The sequence below is a fragment of the Microcaecilia unicolor genome, chromosome 9, assembly GCF_901765095.1.
Source record: "Microcaecilia unicolor chromosome 9, aMicUni1.1, whole genome shotgun sequence".
NCBI lineage: Eukaryota > Metazoa > Chordata > Amphibia > Gymnophiona > Siphonopidae > Microcaecilia > Microcaecilia unicolor.
Window position 1 is genome coordinate 14881196 of NC_044039.1, and position 21893 is coordinate 14903088.

A 21893-nucleotide genomic window follows, 5' to 3' on the forward strand; every position below is an offset into this window, starting at 1 on the left:
CCTAATGTGTGTGTCTGCATTGAGAGGCACTGTGCCATACACGGAGTTTTCAAGTGCTTCAGATGACCTATGTAGACTTAGGATGATTAGCACAAAACACACCCACTCTAGACCCCTGCGCCAGAAATAAATACATATATTTTTTTATTTGTCTATCAGCGCATGGAGGAAAAGTCCATAGTCTACTATTGAGACAGACATGGAGAAGCCATTGCTTGCCCTGGGATTGGTAGCATGGAATGTTGCTACTCTTTGAGGTTCTACATGGAATGTTGCCATTATTTGGGTTTCTGCCAGGTACTTGTGAGCTGGATTGGCCATTATTGGAAGCAGTAGGCTAGATGGGCCATTGGGCTGACCCAACATGGCTATTCTTATGTTGTTATGTAATACTTATGTTTTTCAATGAAGGCCCTGGGACTTTAAATGTAAATACTGAATCGCTCTAAAGCACTGAAATAAAAAACAACTTAAAAGAACTAACTGGGGTCCTACATATAGCCAACTTTTCATCCTCTCTCACCTAGGATACTGGAGCCTTACCTATAGTCGCCCGGCACTCATACTGTCTGACTCCCCCCTCCCCACTTGCACCGCGAACCTAGCCTGTCTCTCTGGCAGCGTTGAAGATGCTCCTTCAACGCTGCCGGACAGGCAAGGTTTGCGATGAGTGTGTGTGTGTGTGTGGGGGGGAGGGGGGGGTCAGAGAATGAGAGGTGCTGGACTGTGTGTCTGCCTTCTGTGTTAATCGCATTAAAACATTTTGGCGCATGTTAAAGATTTCACATTTTAATTGTGTTATTAACACTTTAAGTTTGCAGCCCTAAAAAAAATTTACATTTCAGTGGTGCCTAACAGTTGAAAGCTGTTTGTTTTCCTTGTACATAGAACATAAATATGACAGAGTAGGATAGGACTACCTCAAGGGGGTTGTGACGCCCTGAGCTGACTTAGCTGACTTTGCTTTTGCTTCCCCATCTTTGGACCAGTGTTACGGCATGAGAGGTAAATTTTCAGCCTGCATCAGTCTGCGGCATGAGAATACAGGACGTGCCTGACCTCGTGTTTTGTAGCTTCCTGTGGTGCAGACAGCAACGTCAGCCATCAAACTGCACAACGGTGGGAGGAAGGGAAGAAGCCGTTTGCATGTGGCCACTAAAAAAAAAAAAATGACTGCATGAGCTCTTCACCACCTATTTTGTAGGCATTAAGGGATCTTGTGGTAATCCTGTGCTGAGCATTGTTGGCAGTTGGATCCCAGTTAGGGTTACCATACGTCCAGATTTACCCAGACATGTCCTCTTTTTCAGGACATGTCTGGGCGTCCGGGCGGGTTTTGCGAGTCCGTCCATTTGTCCGGATTTCTGGACAAACGGGTGGGCGGGCGGTGGACCTATCCTAGCCTCCCCTCCCCTTCCCTTACTTACTATCTACTGCCCTGGTGGCCAAGAGTTGAAGTGGCCATTTTGAATTCCGAGACCGTGACAGCAACAGGATGCAGGGCAAGGGCAGCGCTCTTTCCTGCCCCGAAGAGGTCACTAGACCACCAGGGCAGTAGATAGTAAGTAAGGGGAGGGGTATATGTGACCCAGGGGTGAGGAGGTGACAGGGGGGGGGGGGGAATATGTGACAGGGGTGGGGTGAAAGCGAGAAAGGGCAGGTGAGGATGCAAAAGGGGCGTGGTGTGGGCAGGCAGGGGCGGGGCAGGGGGGCGTGATGTGTGTCCTCTTTTTCAGAGGACACAATATGGTAACCCTAATCCCAGTAATTCTCGTCTATGGTAATGCGCTGAAAATATATTGATGCGGGTAAATCAAGGCTACACATAATAGATGGCTTTTGAACGGCTCCTGAAGACGCCTTTTTGGCGAAACACAGTTTCATGTAGAGCTGTGAACCTGAGAAAAGATAAAGAAAAGAATAAAAGGACCAACTTTTGGGACATATTTGGGTTTCTCAATTTGAAGACATCAGTGGACTATACAAGAATGTTTTGGACTACAACTGCATTGAGTTGATGTATTTAAAGGACCCCTTAAATATCCATGGTTTTTCTGTGATTGATTTTTGGAAAGTACACAATACAGGACATTCAGGATTTATTCATCATGATTATGGGCCTTATAAGTGGTTGCAATAGTCTACCAAACATTATTGACTGACATAAGAAAATGAGTAGATTGTGCATATTTAGTTGGGAAGACTTGGGTCAATGTTAAGGTATGGTATTGTATGATCCGTGTGGAGGGTGATGCAATGGAAGGTTTTATGTAATGGATTGAGTGTAATTTTTGTAATAAATGTTTTTGATTAATAATAATCTAATCTTATTAGTTGGTAGTGTAATCCTGTGGTAACCAGTTAGCATGAGGTAATTTAGATGCCCTAACTAATTAGATCTGGAATGTCTGCTCTCTGCCCCAGACACCCCCCCCCCCCCCCTCCCCTCCGACATTAAAAATAATTTTTAGTACGCAGTTATCTTGTGCAGATTTGAAAATTACGTCAGGAGGCCTGCATGCACTTAAAAAAAAAGCCTTTTAACTTAATAAGAATGGATTAAAAACTGGTTTGATTAAAAATGTTGATAGGATTCATGTGAAAAGGATTCTAAATCTCATTACTCATGGTATGATCTTTCCACTGTTCTAAAGTGTAAGTCTTTAAACCTCGTCTTATGGTATCATTAGCACTGAGTAAACATTGTACCTTGGAAATATAGCAGCAGGATTCCTCAAGGTAGAGTTGTTACTCTCCTGTAATACTGTAAGACTGTCTTGTGTGGCAGAGCGCCAGCATCCCCACTTATAAATTATAATTAACTGGTAAGGATTAGGCAGACATCAACGGATTTGCTAAACTCATTGATTTTCTTTTTTTTGTTTTGTTTTAGGTTTGTGGGTGGTGAGCTTAATCTTTGCTACAACGCTCTGGACCGTCACATAGAGAATGGGCGTGGAGATCAGACTGCTATAATCCATGATAGCCCTGTAACCGGTACTATAGCGGCCGTCACTTACAGAGAGGTTCACACCCAGGTAACCAGTGGTAGCTCCGTGTTCCTGCTGTTGCTTCTCTCTTTAGGATGTCTGAGCACGTACACCGAGGAGAATTGCTGGAAAGGGGTGTATGTCTCTGAACTCAATCAGGCTGTGATTGGGGGGGGGGGGGGGGGGGGGGAGGTGCAAGAGGGTGGATGATGCTGGATTGGCTCATGTTAGCGTTTCTTTCTGTAAGGACACTGAGGGGCCGATGAGGAAAGCTCCTGTAATTTCAGCTGGCGAGCAATACGGGAAAGAGGTTGAGCGAAATTTACCTCGGTGCGGCATACGGGCCCACACGTTGCCTTCAGATGAGGCCATTAAATATGCCGGACCGATGCATAAAACAAAAACGTGCTGTAGCCCAACCCGACCTCTTTGCTGGTTAATTTTGTGCACCAGTACCCTTCCTGTGGCCCCTACCAGACCCTACCAACTATCCTTTCATCCATTGCAACTTAACCCTCCCCCCCAAAAAAACAAATTTCCTGGTGTCTAGGGTGCCCACCTGACCCCCTACACAATACACCCTGGTGTGTAGGGTACTCCTACCCAATATTCCTCCCTCCCTCCCTCCCAACTACAAAAACAAAAACAAATTCACTGTTATCTAGGGGCACCATTTTCTCCCACCCAATCCCCGCCTGACCTGACTTCAAGATCTTAAAAAAAAAAAAAAAAGTCTGGGGGAGGGGGAAGAGTGCCTCGAGACACTAGGGAATTATGGTTCTTTTTGTTAGTCAGGAGGATGGGGAGGGGTAGTGTGGGTAGGGTGGGTGCCCTTTAGACATCATGGATTTTAAAGTTGGGGGACTGGAGTGGAGGGGGATCGGGCTGATGCTGACCACCAGTAATTTTATTTTTTCAAATGTTGGTAATTTTATTTTTTTTAATTGTCACCCTTGCTGTTAATGTCTGAGCCAGTACATGCTCATTTCATACTTCATGCCGTGGTAAGTTTGGAGAGGTCATTTCTGCATTGGCCCTGGGTCAAGTTGGGTTTGAACCTTCAAAAGGCTTACCCAGGGCTACTAGGACCATGTGAATTTTGAACTAGTCCCTTAGAGCAAGTATGAGCTGTTGAATCAAGTGCTCAGCAATCAAAGGAAAAAAAAAACCCGTTACATGTTCCATTTATGATTTCTCAAATATAATTAGGAATGCTGGTGACTAAATCTCCCTCTCCTGCTTTCTTTCAACTCGTTTTTGAAATTCTGGTCACGGAACACTACAAACCTCTTTCCTGTTAGCTCTCTTAGGAGGGATTTGCTAGAAAGGTATGCTGTAGTTCATTACAGATTTCTGTTCCTAATAGACAGAATAGAAAACCATGTTAGCTGAATCTGGCTTTTTAATTTCCAGTGTGTGTGTGTGTGTGTGGGGGGGGGGGGGGGGGGGGTGCTACTGCTTCTTTTGATTTGAGGATGGTCTCTACCATAGCTTATTGATAAAGTATTGAGGTGACTTAGGACCCCAGTCCTTGAATGGCAGGGATACCCACAGTACTTTGGGGTGGGGTAGCCCGAAGACCTGCATTGCTTTTCTGTGGCAAAAGAATTCCTTAAACATAATAACTGGAATTTTTTTCCCTGTCTTGGTAATGGCCATTTCTAATCAGCTCTGTAGGAAGCTGACCTACTCACTGGACCTATGGGACAAGTAAAGAAGGGGCTTAGGGGTCATGAAGGCTCATATGCAGCATTGTCCTTAAATAGCTTTTTTTTTGTTTTTTTACAGTGCTGTTTTAAAGTTCTGAATATGATTCCCATAGACTGTGCAGTCAGGTTAATGATTAACAATTGTTTTCATGCCATCTGCTATGTTACTTCTTTTAACGATCTTGCTGTAAAATTGTGGGTATAATTAGGTTAAGCGTAATAGGTAGAATGCAATCTATATACCATATTTCTCAGCTTTATAAAAATTCTGCAGTGACGTTCCATGGTCTACAGTTTGGCAGCTAAGATTGTATGAAACAAAATTTCAAGGGTCATAGTAACATAGTAGATGACGGCAGAAAAAGACCTGCACGGTCCATCCAGTCTGCCCAACAAGATAACTTATATTTGCTGCTTTTTGTGTATACCCTACTTTGATTTGTACCTGTGCTCTTCAGGGCACAGACCTTATAAGTCTGCCCCGCACTATCCCCACCTCCCAACCACCGGCTCTGGCACAGGCACAGACCGTATAAGTCTGCCCAGCACTATCCTCACCTCCCCAGCCCTGCCTCCCAACCCCGGCTCTGGCACAGACCGTACAAGTCTGTCCAGCACTATCCCCGCCTCCCAACCACAAGTCCCGCTGCCCACCACCGGCTCTGGCACAGACCGTAAAAGTCTGTCCAGAACTATCCCTGCCTCCCAACCACCAGCCCCGCCTCCCGATCTCGACTAAGCTCCTGAGGATCCATTCCTTCGGCAAAGGATTCCTTTATGCTTATCCCACGCATGTTTGAATTCCGTTACCGTTTTCATTTCCACCACCTCCCGCGGGAGGGCAATCCAAGCATCCACTACTCTCTCCGTGAAAAAATACTTCCTGACATTTTTCTTGAGTCTGCCCCCCTTCAATCTCATTTCATGTCCTCTCGTTCTACCACCTTCCCATCTCCGGAAAAGATTCATTTGCGGATTAATACCTTTCAAATATTTGAACGTCTGTATCATATCACCCCTGTTTCTCCTTTCCTCCAGAGTATACATGTTTAGTTCAGCAAGTCTCTCCTCATACGTCTTGTAACGTAAAGGGTCATGCATCTGGGCTGTGAAAACCTAGAGGGCAATGCAGTATATTATTATTATTATTATTAGCATTTGTCTAGTGCTACCAGACGCACGCAGCACTGAACAACTGATACAAAGAGACAGTCCCTGCCCAAAAGAGCTTACAATCTAAATAATACAGACAGACAAGACAGTTACGGGTGAGGGAAGTAATGGGTGAGAAGGAAGGAAGGGACAAGGGGAGGGCAACTGAGTAGTGGCTAGGAGCTAAAAGCAGCAGTGAAAAGGTGGGTTTTCAGCATAGATATGAAAACAGGTAGAGATGGAGCTAGACGTATAGGTGCAGGAAGTCTATTCCAGGCATAAGGTGCCACGAGAGAAAAGGAGCGAAGCCTGGAGCAAGCAGTGGAGGAGAAGGAGGACGTATATAGGGTAAAATAAGGAAGGGATCTGGGGGGTGAATATTTCTGATGAGTTTAAGGTGGCCAAATAGATAAGTTAAACTAAAAAAGATGTTTGGGTGTAAAAGGAGGTGATAGTGCTTCTGTAAAAACCTCTTAAGGCTTCATTTGGGGTCCTTTTATAAGCTGCACTAGCGACGGGGGTCGTTTATGCCGCTCGCTGAGGTCTTTTTTACCACAGTGGATAAAAAGGCCGAAAAAGACAGGGCCGTGTGTGTGGGGGGAGGGGTGAAGCACTTAAAGGACTCCCGCACTAACCCAATGGTAACTGGGTAGCACGGAGCTGTATGATTACCGCTGGGTAACCGCAGCGCTAAAAAAACAGGGCATGCGCTCGGGGTGGTACTACTGCTGACGTCTATATTGGGCCGGCGGTAGCTTGCCATCGGCGCACAGTAAGTCTGCATTGGGCTTGCTGCCGCTTTGTAAAGGGCCCTTGGAGTACTTGAGACCGCTTGTTCAAAAAGATATAAACAAGATGAAGTCGGTCCAGAGGGTGGCTACTAAAATGGCCAGTGGTCTTTGTCATGAAGCGTATGGGGACAGACTTAGGGGGCTCTTTTACAATGCAACTTACCGCAGCAATAAATGGCGTACTGCGGGGTGTGCTGAGGCATCCCGCAATAATTTTCCCACATGCATGGGGAAATGGTATTTCCAAAATGGTATGGGATTTGCGTTGCAAACCGTACGAGGAGAGACTTGCCGACCTGAACATGTATACCTCAGAGGAAAGGAGAAATGGGGATGACATGATACAGACGTTCAAATATTTGAAAGGTATTAATCCGCAAACGAACCTTTTTCAGAGACGGGAAGGCGGTAGAATTAGAGGACATGAATTGAGGTTGAAGGGGGGGGGGGGGGCAGACTCAGGAGTAATGTCAGGAAGTATTTTTTCACGGACAGGGTGGTGGATATGTGGAATGCCCTCCCGCGGGAGGTGGTGGAGATGAAAACGGTAATGGAATTCAAACATGCGTGGGGTAAACACAAAGGAATTCTGTTTAGAAGGAATGGTTCCGTGGAATCTTAGCGGAGATTGGGTGGCAACACCGGTAATTGGGAAACAAAATGGGAGCTGAGCAGACTTCTACGGTCTGTGCACTGAGAAAGGCAAGGACAAATCAAACTCAGGTATATAGTATCACATACCATGTAAAATGAGTTTATCTTGTTGGGCAGACTGGATGGACCGTTCAGGTCTTTATCTGCCATCATTTACTATGTTACAGTCTACCCATGCGCTGATAGATAAAAAAAAATATATGTATTTATTTCTGGCGCAGGGGTCTAGAGTGGGTGTGTTTTGTGCTAATCATCCTAAGTCTACATAGGTCATCTGAAGCTCTTGAAAACTCCATGTATGGCACAGTGCCTCTCAGTGCAGACACACACATTAGGTCTGCTGGGTCCCCCAACCCCTAGTACAAGCATCCAACTTCCCACTGGAAGGATCAGGACCCAGGAGACCTTGAGTGTATGCCTGCACTCAGATGCCCTGCGCCATGCATATCACTTTCAAATGCTTCAGAGTGGCCTGGCCAGAGATAGGGTCAGCGGCGGCAGCAGCAGCTTGGGGGGGGGGAATTAACAAGCTCTATAAGGAAAAGGAATAATGTTGGAGAAATGGTAGACATTGGAGTATGGAGAGAGATGGGGAGATATTGGACATGATGAGCGGGGAAGAGTTAAGGAGAGCCAAGATGCTAAACATGGAGGAACGGAAGAAGTTTAGGGAAGGGAAAGAGATGTTCGCTACATGGGGGGGGGGGGGGGGTGTAAGGAGGGGAAAAAAGGATAAGTAGGGGAAAGGGGGATGTTGGTCACTTGGAGGAGAGGTTTAGAGAGGGGAAGGAGAGATTAAGGTAGTGTTTGAATTCAAGGAAATATGGGACAACCACAGAGGGAGAGGAAGGGTTAGTAGAGCTTAGAGTGGAGGAGTAGCCTAGTGGTTAGTATGGCGGACTTTGATCCTGGGGAACTGGGTTCAGTTCCCACCGCAGCTTCTTGTGACTCTGGGCAAGTCACTTAACCCTCCGTTGCCCCAGGTACAAAATCAGTGTAATGTGTAAACCGCTTGGAATGTAGTTGCAAAAACCCTTAATGATTGGTACTGATGGGCAGGTTGGATCTTTATCTGCCATCATTTTCCCTTTTTATGATAGTAGCTCTCATATCGTAACTTTTGGCGTATCTTTTGATGGAAATCTAGTGAGCTGATGGTCGGTTTGTTGCAGGTTTTGGCGTGAGACACACAGGAGGCTCCCAGAGTACTGGAGTGTCTTATTCTAACCCAGCGTGTTACAGTTTTTTTTTCAAGATCTCTAATAAACCCCATGGTTCACCAGTTCCACTGTTCCCCCCCCCCCCCCCCCTCCTCAAGTTTTCTGTTATAAATTCTGGTTTTTCAGTGATGTGACCCTTTGGCTCTTCATTTTTCCAATGACTCTTCTTTTCAAATAAAATTTTCCGACTCACTTGCAAGCAGTGGTGTAGCCACAGGTGGGCTTGAGTGGGCCAGGGCCCACCCATTTATGGCTCAGGCCCACCCAACAGTAGCACATGTTTAGTGGTAACTGAGCTCCGCCAGCTGAAGATTTCCCCCTGATGGTAACAAAAACGCTACTCTCCATGACACCGGCACCTAAGCATGCTCAGTTTTCAGTGCGTGCCTGCTGCCAAGGTGGAAAGAAGCATTTTCCCACCAGCTGAGATAATCTTTTTTTTGGGGGGGCGGGGGGGGGGGGGGGGGGAGAACACTTGGTGCCCACCCAATTCTTGCCTAGGCCCACCCAAAATGTTTTGTCTGGCTACGCCCCTGCTTGCAAGTTCTTCATAACCCACTTGCTGGTTTCAATTCGCAGACTGCATTGAACTGCTCTACTGACAAATTAAGGAAGCCATTTTCATGATGATTTGCTCTAATGCAGTCCCCCAAAATGCCCAGTTAAATTTAATCTTGCTAGTGCTGTACAGAGAGATATCCATCTCATCACAGGAGCCAACTTTTCAGAATGGTTGGGAGTACTAAACTCATCTCATCCTTCGATAAAGTGAAGGCATTTGTTCAATATTTGGGGGTGCTCAAGCACCCACAGAGCTGGCGCCTATGCATCTGATATTGTTGGCTAGCGCTTAAATTTCACACTAGTCAGCTAAGTCCCTCTCTCCGACTCAACCATACCTCTGGGAATATCCACCCTTTGAGCAGCTAAATAGAGCCACCTAGTGGACATAGGGGTGTATTTTCAAAAGCTGGTGTCCAGCCAGCTAACTCCCCAAAGTTAACCAGTTACATCCTGGAAAACATCTGCCCCAGTTGTGCACTGTAATTTCCAATGCATGCTTGCCAAGGGTTGTGCCGAAGTGGGATACATACCAGCAGACTTCCTGATTTGTGGAGCGGGGCACCTTCCTGTCTTGTTCTGAGTTCTATTCATTGCCTTAGTATATACTTATGATCTCTGTTATGATAGAGAGAGTAGATTCATCCCCTTATGCTGCATATTATTTTATTATTATTTATTGCATTTGTATCCCACATTTTCTCACCTATTTGCAGGCTCAATGTGGCGTACATTGTTCCGTCATGGCGGTCGCCATTCCGGAGCGAGAGATACAAGTGGTATTACATTAAAGATCATGATTGGCATAGTAGATTAAGCAGTCAAGTATAAAGAGTTCATATTAGGAGTAAGAGATAGTGTGGTATTTCGTTGAAAGTTCATTCATGGTAGAGTAGGTTTTGGTAGTCGAGTATAGAGAGTTAGGTCTTATTCAGCTCAGGCTTGAGTTTCGTTGTCCGGAATTAGGATGGATCATTGTGGTATGCCTTGTTGAACAGGTAGGTAGGTCTTCAGTGATCTCCGAAAGTTAGTTAGGTCGCGTATTTTTTTCATGGCGAGTGGTAATGCATTCCATAGCTGCGTGCTTACGTAGGAGAAGCTGGATGCATATGTTAATTTGTACTTTAATCCTTTGCAGCTGGGGTAATGGAGGTTCAGGAATGTGCGTGCTGATCTTTTAGTGTTCCTGGGTGGTAAGTCTATGAGGTCTGACATGTAGGCTGGGGCCTCTCCGTAAATGATTTTATGAACCAGAGTGCAGATTTTGAATGTAATACATTCTTTAAGTGGGAGCCAGTGTAGTTTTTCTCTTAGGGGTTTGGCACTTTCGTATTTTGTTTTACCAAATATGAGTCTGGCTGCAGTGTTTTGGGCTGTTTGGAGTTTCTTGATGATTTGTTCTTTACATCCGGCATAGATTGCATTGCAGTAATCTAGTGACTTAGCACCATTACAGTCGCTGTCCATATTGGCTGTCTCTTTATTTAATACACTTTACTGCCTCTAAAGTGCTTGTTCATACAGCTGGGTACTTTTAAACAAATATTTTAGCATAAAGGTAACTTTGCATTTTATCCACCTCCGTTCCTTTGGTTACCAACTCAAGTCAGAAAAGCTGTGCATTTTGTAACTTTTTTTTTGAAAATCTATTCATGCAGTCTGCTTCTTTTTCTTTCTTCCTTGATTCCTGGTAGTGGTCTCTACTGCCCCTCCTCAGACAGTTATGCCCTTTGACCAGATACCCATTGCCTCCTCAGCGCCACCTATAGGCTAGGAAGACTTATCGCTGTAGCAGCGATCATCTTCCCTCCCTCTATGGTCCTGGGTACACCACCATGGTAGTATACCTAGGACCAATTGGCCCGATAAGACAGGGAATCCAAAAGCAGTTCTAACATGCCCTAATATGGCACTGTAGCCACAGAAGCAGCCCACACGCTCCTCCTTAAAGTGTATATCAGCCTTATAAACTTCAATATAGAACAACTCTGCCTTTGTATTAGCTGAAATAGATTGAACTATCTTCTATTGACATAAGGGGAGAAATACTTAAAAGTGCTGCATGTCAGGTATTTAGGTCATTGGCAGTGAGGGCAGTTATAACCCCTCCTCCCTTAAAGTAGATTATTTTTGGCGGGAACCAGTTGAATGCAGTGCATTATTTAAAGGAGAGGCAGAAGATGCATCAGGAGTTCCTTGTTCTGTAGAGAATAGACTTCTCTATTACAGCCTGATAACATCGAAGACTGTTTGTTTCTCCTCGGGGAGCTGATTTCCAACGCCGCATTCCAAATCATATTGAATTTCCCCTGTGGTATATTTCTCTACACCAGCTCAGTTCACTGATAAATGATTTTTCCACTCTGTGGGAGATAAATGTAGAACAAGAGATGCACCATAGGTGCCCATTACTCTCGGAGTAAAGACTTCTCCATCACCGTCGCATCCTCTCAGTGAAAGGCTGGAGTAGTCATTTCTATAATGTCTATTTATTGTATGTCATAGTTCTTTAAGAACATACCATTAAGCAGAGTTACTTGCCAAGAAAACTAGGGTTTTTTTTTTTTCCACGTTACGGTTCCTGAGATGGTGACTGTCAGGATTTTTGGTAGAATGAAGAGACCAGTGGGCCAGGAAAATAGGACACACGTGAAAATCTTTAATGAGGTGAATGTTAAGTACATTTCTGATATGGTCTAAAAGGGTATTTATATCCTTCGAGTGTGATAAGACATGTATTGTAGTATAGGGAAAATTGGTCTGTTTTGAGGAAGCGCCATTTCCCAAAATATAGTTTGTTAAAATTTAGTATATTGTCTACATGAAACATACTAAGGTTGTTTAGAGGTACATGATAGAGTTTAAGTAGCGAGAAGCAGTATTAGCAGTACGATTTTCTTTTCTACTAGTAAAAAAGGCCCGTTTCTGTTTGAAAGGAAACGGGTGCTAGCAAGGTTTTCCTCTGAGTGTGTATGTTTGAGAGAGTGACTGTGTGAGAGAGGCTTCTGTTCCTGCTGCTGTGCATTCCCCGTGTTGTGCTGATTCGCTGCTCCCTGTATCGTGGCTCCGCCCCTCTCCCTTCTACTGGCCAATCTGGTGTGGGTTGTGTGACATCACTATTATCTACTCCAACATGATCCACGGTTCCAGGCAGCCTCAGAATGTTGGAGGTGAGAATCATTATATAGGATGATTCGCCTTCTAGAATTCTGTTGGTAATAACATTCTCCCCCCCCCCCCCCCTCTCCATTTTTGGACAAACCTACAATTTTATTACATTATACTTATTTCCTTTTGTATAATCTCCTTTTCTTGTGGTTTCCTGTATCAAGTATATTTGCTTGTAAAAAATCTATAATTTTAATAAATTAAAAAAAAGAGGAAAACTCTTAAGGACTAAAGAGGATTTATATGTGATCCCCTGGATCTATCACATACTCTCTTCCCCAAAAAACCAACATGACCCCAAATATTTCAGCTCCACCCTAGACCATCTGTGTGAAAGTGAGGCTGAACAACCCTGTTTTCAGGTCAACTTTAAAACAAGGGTAGGAATCTTCATGTATAAAACAACAGTGGAGCACGGAAAAGAAAGCATTGCTTTTTGTGGTGTGTAACCTAGCTGTGGATGGGGGAGGGGTAGGAAATAAATTATTCTGGGATTATCTCAATTCCTGGGATGCTGTATAAGGTGAGATCGTGTTGGCCAAAAAACTGACATTGTTAAAGAATAAGCCTTATGGGTAACGACTGGAATCTTACACTGACACACCGGATTGCAAAGTTGCTATTTAAGTAGAGGGGTGACGTGATTTTTTTGGCATTCTAGGGTAGTTTAACTGTCCCATTTTGGCTAGCTGGAGACATCTGACTTGTGTATAGATGGAGTTCCATTATCTCCATCTATACACAAGAGATAATGCAACTCCATCTATCTGACTGTGATAGATGGAGCTGCATGATCTCTCCAAGATAAGTCATTGATCTGTTAAGACTCCCAACATATGTATCATATCATTGACAGTTACCTGTGTTCTATTGATCAAAAGAGGGGGGCAAGGAAGATAATGAATGACATCTAGACAAAGCAATGGCAGTAGATTTTGAAGGGTTTAACTTCATTTTATGAGACCACTAGTCTGATACCATCGGTGTACATGAGAGCTATGACCCCCTATTGATTGAACGAAAATGGCCAGGAGGGCTAGAAAAATATTAAAAAGTGTGGGAGATCCCCGAGGCACTTCCAATGTGAGGGGGTGAGATTCAAAAGGACTTCTCAAAGAGAGAGGAAAAATTCAATCAAAACTGGTGCCCTTTATGCCGTGTCTCTGAGATGAGAAAGAAGGAAGTGGTTAAGTAGATCGAAAGCAGACCTCGTATCTAAGGACAGCAAATACACGTCGTTCCCTTTATCGAAAATTTCTATCGATTAAATTTATATGTATGTGTTTTGCATTGTATTGTACAGTAATAAGACAGAATACTTTTATTTAAAAAACTGACTAAGGGCCCTGTTTGCTAAGCCGCGTTATAGGCGCTTTAACGTTTTTAACGCACGTTAACCATGTACGCGTGTTAACTGTGTACGCGCCTACATGGTTAGCATGTGCGTGCTAATTGTAGGTGCATTAAAAACGCTAATGCGCCTTAGTAAACAGGGCCCATCCCTGTATGTGTAACCCCAGTAATTGTAGGCGCATTAAAAACGCTAATGCGCCTTAGTAAACAGGGCCCATCCCTGTATGTGTAACCCCAGTTTTGAGAGAACTCATATCACAGAGGTTCTTCGGGGTTTTAATGGTGACGGCCAAGCAAATGGCGTGGGGGAGCAATGAGATGAGGTCATCTGCTGGGAGGCTGATCAGCCCCTATGTAGAAAGGAAACTGTTCTCTGGATTTTTTTTTAATGCATGCAAATCAATTATACATTCATTTATTTCTGTGTTAATGCACATTAAATCAGTGTGGTTTTGTGTGCTAATAAATGTACATCCCTAATTTATTTTAAGACAGTACAGCTTTAGAATTACTGTTTCTTAAACTGTCAAGCTTGTAATTACAGCAATTGTATTTTAATGTGGAGCTTATTCACTGAGCTCATAAAGACAGGCAAATAATCAATCATCGAGAGTTGAGGGACTTGAGACCCGAGGCAATGAACTTGGATTACTTCAATAAATTGTCAATATATTTATAGTTTAAAGAACCGATGGAAAATTGCTTGTTAACCACCGTTATATATTAACTTAGAGGGGAATAATCGAACGTCGCCGGCGAAATAGGTCGCCGGCGATCTATTTTGGCGGCGGCGCGCAACAGCTGGCCGGAACCGTTTTTTAAAAAAGATGGCCGGCCATCTTTTTTTTCGATAATATGGTGTGGGCCGGCAAAATGCTTTGGATTTCGCCGGGTTTGAGATAGCCACTTTTGTTTTTCCGCGATAATGGAAAAAACTGCCGGCGATCTCAAACCCGGCGAAATCCAAGGCATTTGGCCGTGGGAGGAGCCAGCATTTGTAGTGCAATGGTCCCCCTCACATGCCAGGACACCAACCGGGCACCCTAGGGGGCACTTCAAACATCTTTTATAAACAACCAAATTAGCTTCCAGGTGCATAGCACCCTTCCCTTGTGTGCTGAGTCTCCCAAATCCCCCCCAAAACCCACTGCCCACAAGTGTGCACCATTACCCTAGCCCTAAGGACTGAAGGGGGGCACCTACATGTGGGTACAGTGGGTTTTGGGGGGTTTGGGAGGGCTCAACATTACCCACCACAAGTGGAACAGGTGGGGGGGGGGGGGGATGGGCCTGGCTCTGCCTTTCTGCAGTCCACTGCAACCAACAACAACTGTTCCAGGGACCTGCATACTGCTGTCAGGGTGCTGGGTATGACATTTGAGGCTGGCATACAGGCTGGCAAAAAAGGTTTGTATTTTAATAATTTTAGTGTGGGAGGGGGTTGGCGACCACTGGGGGAGTAAGGGGAGGTCATCCCCCATTCCCTCTGTTGGTCATCTGGTCAGTTGGGGCACCTTTTTGAGGCTTGGTCGTGAAAATAAAAGGACCAAGTAAACCCGGCGAAATACTGCTTATTGCCGGGTTTTATTTTTCCATTATCTGCGAAAGCCGGCCATCTGGTAGCCACGCCCAAGCCTGCCCATGTCCCGCCTTCGCTTCGCCGCCAACACGCCCCTTTGAACTTTCGCCGGCGAGGCGAAGGGAAAGCGGCGAAGCTATCACAAATGTAGCTTTCGAATATATGCTTTTCGCCGCTTTTGCGAAATCGCCGGCCATATCCCGATTTGTGTCGGGAAATAGCCGGCGATTACTTTCGATTATAAGCTGGTTAAGCAATTAATCCTCTCAATTTAATTAATACTGGATTGTTGAGGAGGAAAAGACTTCAGATGCTCAACCATCTTTGTTAATTATTAAATTAACTCTGCGTGGTTGATGCCTATAATATCCATTATTTGAGGAAATACCCTCAAATAATCAATATATTTATAGGAAAGAGCTATTTATATTGGTCGTTGTAACAACAAGACGCAGATGATTTCTTCAGGTATAGGAATAGTCAGTGCAATATTTCTAGCAAAAAAAGGTGCCGGTACTCAAATGCCGGGCCACCCTCCAGGGCAGTGGCGTACCAAGGGGGGGGGGGCGGTCCGCCCCGGGTGCACGCCGCTGGGGGGGTGCCGCGCGCCTGCCCGCTTCGCTCGTTCTGTGCTCCCTGTGCCCCGGAACAGGTTGCTTCCTGTTCCGGGGCAGAGGGAGCATGGAACGAACGAAGCCAACAGGCGCAGGGCACCCCCCCAGCAGGTAAAAACGCACCCAGGTGGGTGTCCTTTCGCCGGGGGGGGGGGGGGGGGGGAGGTCGCTGCACCTGGGGGGGGCCCATCGGCGACCCGCCCCGGGTTTCAGCCACCCTAGGAACGCCACTGCTTCAGGGTGGGGTGATCACTGAGGGACCCACCCCACAATAGCCAGGCCCCCTGCAATCAATCACACAATCTATGACAAGGCAGAATTTGTGTTTTGAGCTTGAGCTCTTTCATTAAAACTTGTGGTCTACGGGTCAATTTTAGCAGACACTGGAAAAGGTGCCGGTACTCAGTACCCCCTCAAAAAAAGCCCTGGGAATAGTAATGGCAATCTTTTTATTACCATCAAACTCTTCTTTCTGGAAATTCTGAACAGGCTTATAGACTCATAACCAGTTCCCAGGTTCCTGCAGCTGGCTGCAGAGTCTCTGCTTGCCTGAGCTGAGTGGTGACAGCAAAGTGGAGGAAACTTCCAGAACTGGTGGAGGAAAATCACCACCTTCAAGGTCTGACCAGTTCAAAATGCAGAGCTGGGAAAAGCAGTTTTTCAATGTCATCAGATGCATGAAAGTAGAAAGAGCAGGACTTTCTTAAAAAATATTCTGTATCTTAGGAACCACAGTATAGACTAGCCTATCGGATGGCTAGGCAGCTAATGTTACAAGAACGCCAGGGATTCGTCCTTCAAACTATTACAGGAAGTTAGTAAAACATTACCCCCCCCCCCCCCCCCTCAAAAAAACAAAAAAAACAAAAACCTGTTGGCTTACAGTAGCGTAATGGTTAGTGCAATGGCTTGAGACCCAGGGGAACCGGGTTCAGTTCCAACTGCAGCTCCTTGTGACTCTGGGCAAGTCACTTAACTCTCCATTGCCCCAGGTACAAAATAATACCTGTATATAATCCCTTAAATTCTATAAATAGCGCTGAAAATTATGCGTGTAATTTAATTGAGTAACAAGCCAATTATCGCCAAAAATTGGATTTACATTCATCTTGCTAAACGCTGTTCTATAAAGATGTGCGTGCAAATTTTTAAGCATGCAACTGAAAAGGTCCAACATCTCCTGCTTTCACTTCCTTTCCTCCCCCCTCTCCTCTTCTTCCAGGTCCATTATCAGTCTCTCTTTCCTGGGGTCCATGATCTCTCTCTCTCTCTCTCTCTCTCTCTCTCTTTTTCTCTTTTTTCTCTCTTTTCTCTCTTTCTCTCTCTCTTTCTCTTTTTTCTCTCTTTTTCTCTCTTTCTCTTTCTCTCTCTCTCTTTCTCTTTTCTCTCTTTTTCTCTTTCTCTTTCTCTTTTTTCTCTCTTTCTCTTTCTCTTTTTTCTCTCTTTTTCTCTCTTTCTCTCTCTCTCTTTTCTCTCTTTTTCTCTTTCTCTTTCTCTTTTTTCTCTCTTTTTCTCTCTCTTTTTTCTCTCTTTTTTCTCTTTTTCTCTTTCTTTTTCTCTCTTTCTCTCTCTCTCTTTTCTCTCTTTATCTCTTTCTCTTTCTCTTTTTTCTCTTTTTTTCTCTCTTTTTCTCTCTTTCTCTTTTTTCTCTCTTTCTTTTTCTCTCTCTTTCTTTTTCTCTTTTTCTCTCTCTCTTTCTTTTTCTCTCTTTTTCTCTCTTTCTATTTCTCTTTCTCTCTCTCTCTCTCTCTCTCTCTTTCTCTTTTTCTCTCTTTCTTTTTCTCTCTTTCTCTTTTTCTCTCTCTCTCTCTTTCTCTTTCTCTCTTTCTCTTTCTCTTTTTTCTCTCTCTTTCTCTCTCTTTTTTCTCTCTTTTTCTCTCTCTCTTTTTTCTCTCTTTTTCTCTTTCTTTTTCTCTCTTTCTGTCTCTCTCTCTCTTTCTCTTTTTTTCTCTTTTTCTCTCTTTCTCTTTTTTCTCTTTCTTTTTCTCTCTCTTTTTCTCTTTTTCTCTCTCTCTTTCTTTTTTCTCTCTTTTTCTCTCTTTCTATTTCTCTTTCTGTCTCTCTCTCTCTCTTTCTCTTTTTCTCTCTTTCTCTTTCTTTCTCTCTCTCTCTCTCTCTCTCTTTCTCTTTCTCTCTCTCTCTCTCTCTTCTCTCCTCTTCCTCCCCCTTCTCTCTCTCTCTCTCCCTCTCCCTCCAAGAGCAGTGACAGAAACTTGGTGGTGAACAACACCAAGTTCCTCTCATGGCTGCTGGAGCTCACCGCTTCGGCCATAGCCCCTCCAGTTCTGTTCATGGGTATGCAGCTCACTCCCCTCCCCCACCCAGGGTTTGGTATCTGCCCCCTCTTCTCAATTCCTCTCCCCCCCCCCACACTCAAGGTTGCCAGGAGGGCGGTTTTACCGCCCAATTGGGCGGGTTTTCGCCAACGGCGGTGGGAAAATTTTGCCGGCCGCAGGATGCGTTTTTTTGGGTGGTTTTCCCATCGCCGCTGTGCGAGTTCGGCGGTTTTTTCCAGGACTTCTATTGGTCCAAATTGGACCAATAGAAGCCTTTCAGGGGTGGGGCTGACGTCAGGGATGACGTAGGGGGCGGGGTTAATGACATGGGAGGCGGGGTTAGGTGATGCAGGGGGCGGGGCTAGTGACACGGGGCGCGCTTCCGTGACGCGGAAGACGGGGATTGGCTACGGGCGGTTTTTGGGCGGGTTTACGGCTGTTTCAGGCTGGGAAAATTTTTCCCAGCTGGCAACCCTGCCCACACTGGTCTACCTTAAAGGTGGGCATCTGTTGGTTCCCGGCAGTGACAGCATTTCACATAGCTGCCTGCAGCCTTCTCTCTGACCCACCCTGCCCATGCAGAAACAGGAAGTGATGTCGGAGGAGGTGGGGCAGGCCAGAGAGAAAACTTTGGACCAGACTATGTGCAGTTCTGCTCCTGCTGCCAGGGACTAACGGAAGACCTCCATTAAAGTAGACTGGCGCAAGGAGGGGGGTTGCTTAAAGTCTCGGCAGCCATTTTTAAAAAATGTAGTGGCAACGAGTGGATCAGCGGTAGCGGGCAGGAAAAAATGGGGATCTTTCCTGTTCCGAAGAGGCCACTAGACCACCAAGGTGCATTGAGGTATGTGTGTGGGGAGGGCACCCTGATTAAGTGCTGGAGGGAAAAGGGAGGTGGATGGATGGAGTTGTGGATGGGAGGGGGCTGTATAGAAAGGCTGGATGGAGTGGGTGCAGTGAGGGAGGTGGCTGGAGAGAAGATTGGTAAGAGGGTGTACATGGAGGGAGGGAGAAAGAGAAAAGGGGGAAATAAAGCATATGGGATAGATGGGGATGGAGAGGAGAGGGGGACATGCTGCTCATGGATGGGAGGGAGAGGAAAGGGGGACATGATGTTCAAGGATGTTTGCTGTTTTGAAAATGTACATATTTTTATATTTTGTATTTAGCAGAATTTGGAAGAAAATACATTTATGTTATTTTTACCAGTATTTTCAGTGCTGATAGAATCTGTCTTTTTTAAGGGGGGGGGGGTGTCAAGGTGACTGTGTGGTGGGGTGTGATGCGGGGTGGACTAGGGGTGGGGACTGAGAAGATTACTAACGGTGGGGACAGGCGGGGATTTCAGTTCCCATGCAACTCTCTGACGGGTACTAGGTGTATTCTATAAACCACGCCTAACTTTAGGCGTGGTTTATAGAATATGTTAGGTGTATTTTTTTTGGCACCGATTTTTACTATACCGTATATGACAACCAGAAAGATAACATGGTCAAGCATCACCCAGCATAATTCAAGAAATTACTACCCAAATGTCAAGTCAGGAAAACATCTATTATATCTGCCAGGTATTTTAATAGTTTCAAAGCAATCAGTGTGTTACAGAATCTAAGGGTGCAGGGTCATGGATTTGATATACCGCTTTTCTGCGGTACAATCAAAGTAGTTTACATTTCATTATAAGCAGGTACATTCTCTGTCCCTAGTGGACTCACAATCTAAGTATGAAACAGCTGACACATGACAATTTTTCTCTGGACAGGTCTCCAGGCTGGCTGGCGTTCTGACGAAACACGGAGTGAAGAAAGGTGATCGTGTTGTTATCTACATGCCCATGATCCCACAGGCCATGTATGCCATGTTGGCATGTGCAAGACTCGGGGCCATACACAGTCTCATCTTTGGTGGTTTTGCCTCCAAAGAACTGTCAGTTCGTATTGATCATGCAAAGGTAATTATCTGAGGCTGGGGAAATAAATTCCTTATATAGCAGGAAAAAGCCACCACGGGATACAAAATTAATGTATTTAAATAATAGGCGTGAAGGCACATTTTAGGTAGAACATAGAAGTCAGTATTGAGATGTCTAGGTTGGGATGTGAGCAATTCTGTTGACGTAGAGCCGTCTCTAAAATTGCTTATTCTTTATTTGGACTTATTATATGACTTAACCTGTCATTCAGAACCACTACTACTACTATTTAGCATTTCTATAGCGCTACAAGGCGTACGCAGCGCTGCACAAACATAGAAGAAAGACAGTCCCTGCTCAAAGAGCTATGTAATAAAAGTGAGCCAAGTATAGGACAATCAAGTCATTGTGACATCACTGATGAGGTTGGCTCTTATTGGTGGCCTGAGGCATTATGACATCACAATATTAGCTCTGGTTACAAGAGACGACTACTACTACTATTTAGCATTTCTATAGCGCTACAAGGCGTACGTAGCGCTGCACAAACATAGAAGAAAGACAGTCCCTGCTCAAAGAGCTATGTAATAAAAGTGAGCCAAGTATAGGAAAATCAAGCCATTGTGACATCACTGATGAGATTGGCTCTTATTGGTGGACTGAGGCATTATGACATCACACTATTAGCTCTGGTTACAAGAGACTACTACTACTATTTAGCATTTTTATAGCGCTACAAAGCGTACGCAGCGCTGCACAAACATAGAAGAAAGACAGTCCCTGCTCAAAGAGCTATGTAATAAAAGTGAGCCAAGTATAGGACAATCAAGCCATTGTGACATCACTGATGAGGTTGGCTCTTATTGGTGGACTGAGGCATTATGACATCACACTATTAGCTCTGGTTACAAGAGACTACTACTACTACTACTACTATTTAGCATTTCTATAGCGCTACAAGGCGTACGCAGCGCTGCACAAACATAGAAGAAAGACAGTCCCTGCTCAAAGAGCTTACAATCTAATAGACAAAAAAATAAAACAAGCAAATCAATTAATGTGTAGAGGAAAGAGGAGAGGAGGGTAGGTAGAAGCGAGAGGTTACAAGTGGTTACAAGTCAAAAGCAATGTTAAAGAGGTGGGCTTTCAATCTAGATTTAAAGATGGTCAAGGATGGGGCAAGACGTAGGGGCTCAGGAAGTCTATTCCAGGCGTAGGGTGCAGCGAGACAGAGCGAAGTCGTACGCAGCGCTTCACAGTTGATCATGAAGAAGAGACAGTTCCTGCTCAAGAGAGCTTACAATCTAATTCAGGACAGACAGACAGGACAAATAAGGGATAAGGGTAGGACAGACAGATAGGACACATAGGGATAAGGGACTATTGAAGAGAGAGGAAGACAAGATAAAGGTTACGAACAAGTGAAAAGCTAGGAGTCAAAAGCAACATCAAACAGGTGGGCCTTTAGCCCAGATTTGAAGGCGGCCAGAGATGGAGCTTGACGTAGCGGCTCAGGAAGCCTATTCCAGGCATAAGGTGCGGCAAGATAAAAGGAACGGAGTCTGGAGTTAGCGGTGGAGGAGAAGGGTGCAGTTAGGAGAGATTTACCTAGTGAACGGAGTTCCTGGGAAGGAGTGTAGGGAGAGATGAGGATGGAGAGGTAGTTAACAAACTAAGGGGTCCTTTTACTAAGGTGAGCTGAAAAATGGCCTGCGCTAGTGTAAATAAGCGCGTGTTTTGAACGCGCATAGATCCCGTTTTCAGTGCACCTGTAAAAAAAAAATTCCTTTTTAAAAATTTTGGCCGAAAATGGACGTGCGGCAAAACGAAAATTGACGCGCATCCATTTTGGGTCTGAGACCTTATTGCCACCCATTGACTCAGCGGTAAGGTCTCGCGCGTTCACCGAGCGGT

The 21893-nt window shown here is 44.9% G+C and overlaps 1 protein-coding gene across 1 annotated transcript in view; it reads left to right on the plus strand.

The window, feature by feature from the left end:
• The window catches only part of ACSS3 (acyl-CoA synthetase short chain family member 3), a 124689-nt gene that overhangs the window by 12898 nt on the left and 89898 nt on the right, over positions 1-21893 (plus strand). The window contains exons 2-3 of the mRNA XM_030215002.1: positions 2894-3038; positions 19830-20018. Coding sequence (XP_030070862.1) covers positions 2894-3038; positions 19830-20018 — 334 coding nt within the window. The remainder of the gene's footprint in view (positions 1-2893; positions 3039-19829; positions 20019-21893) is intronic.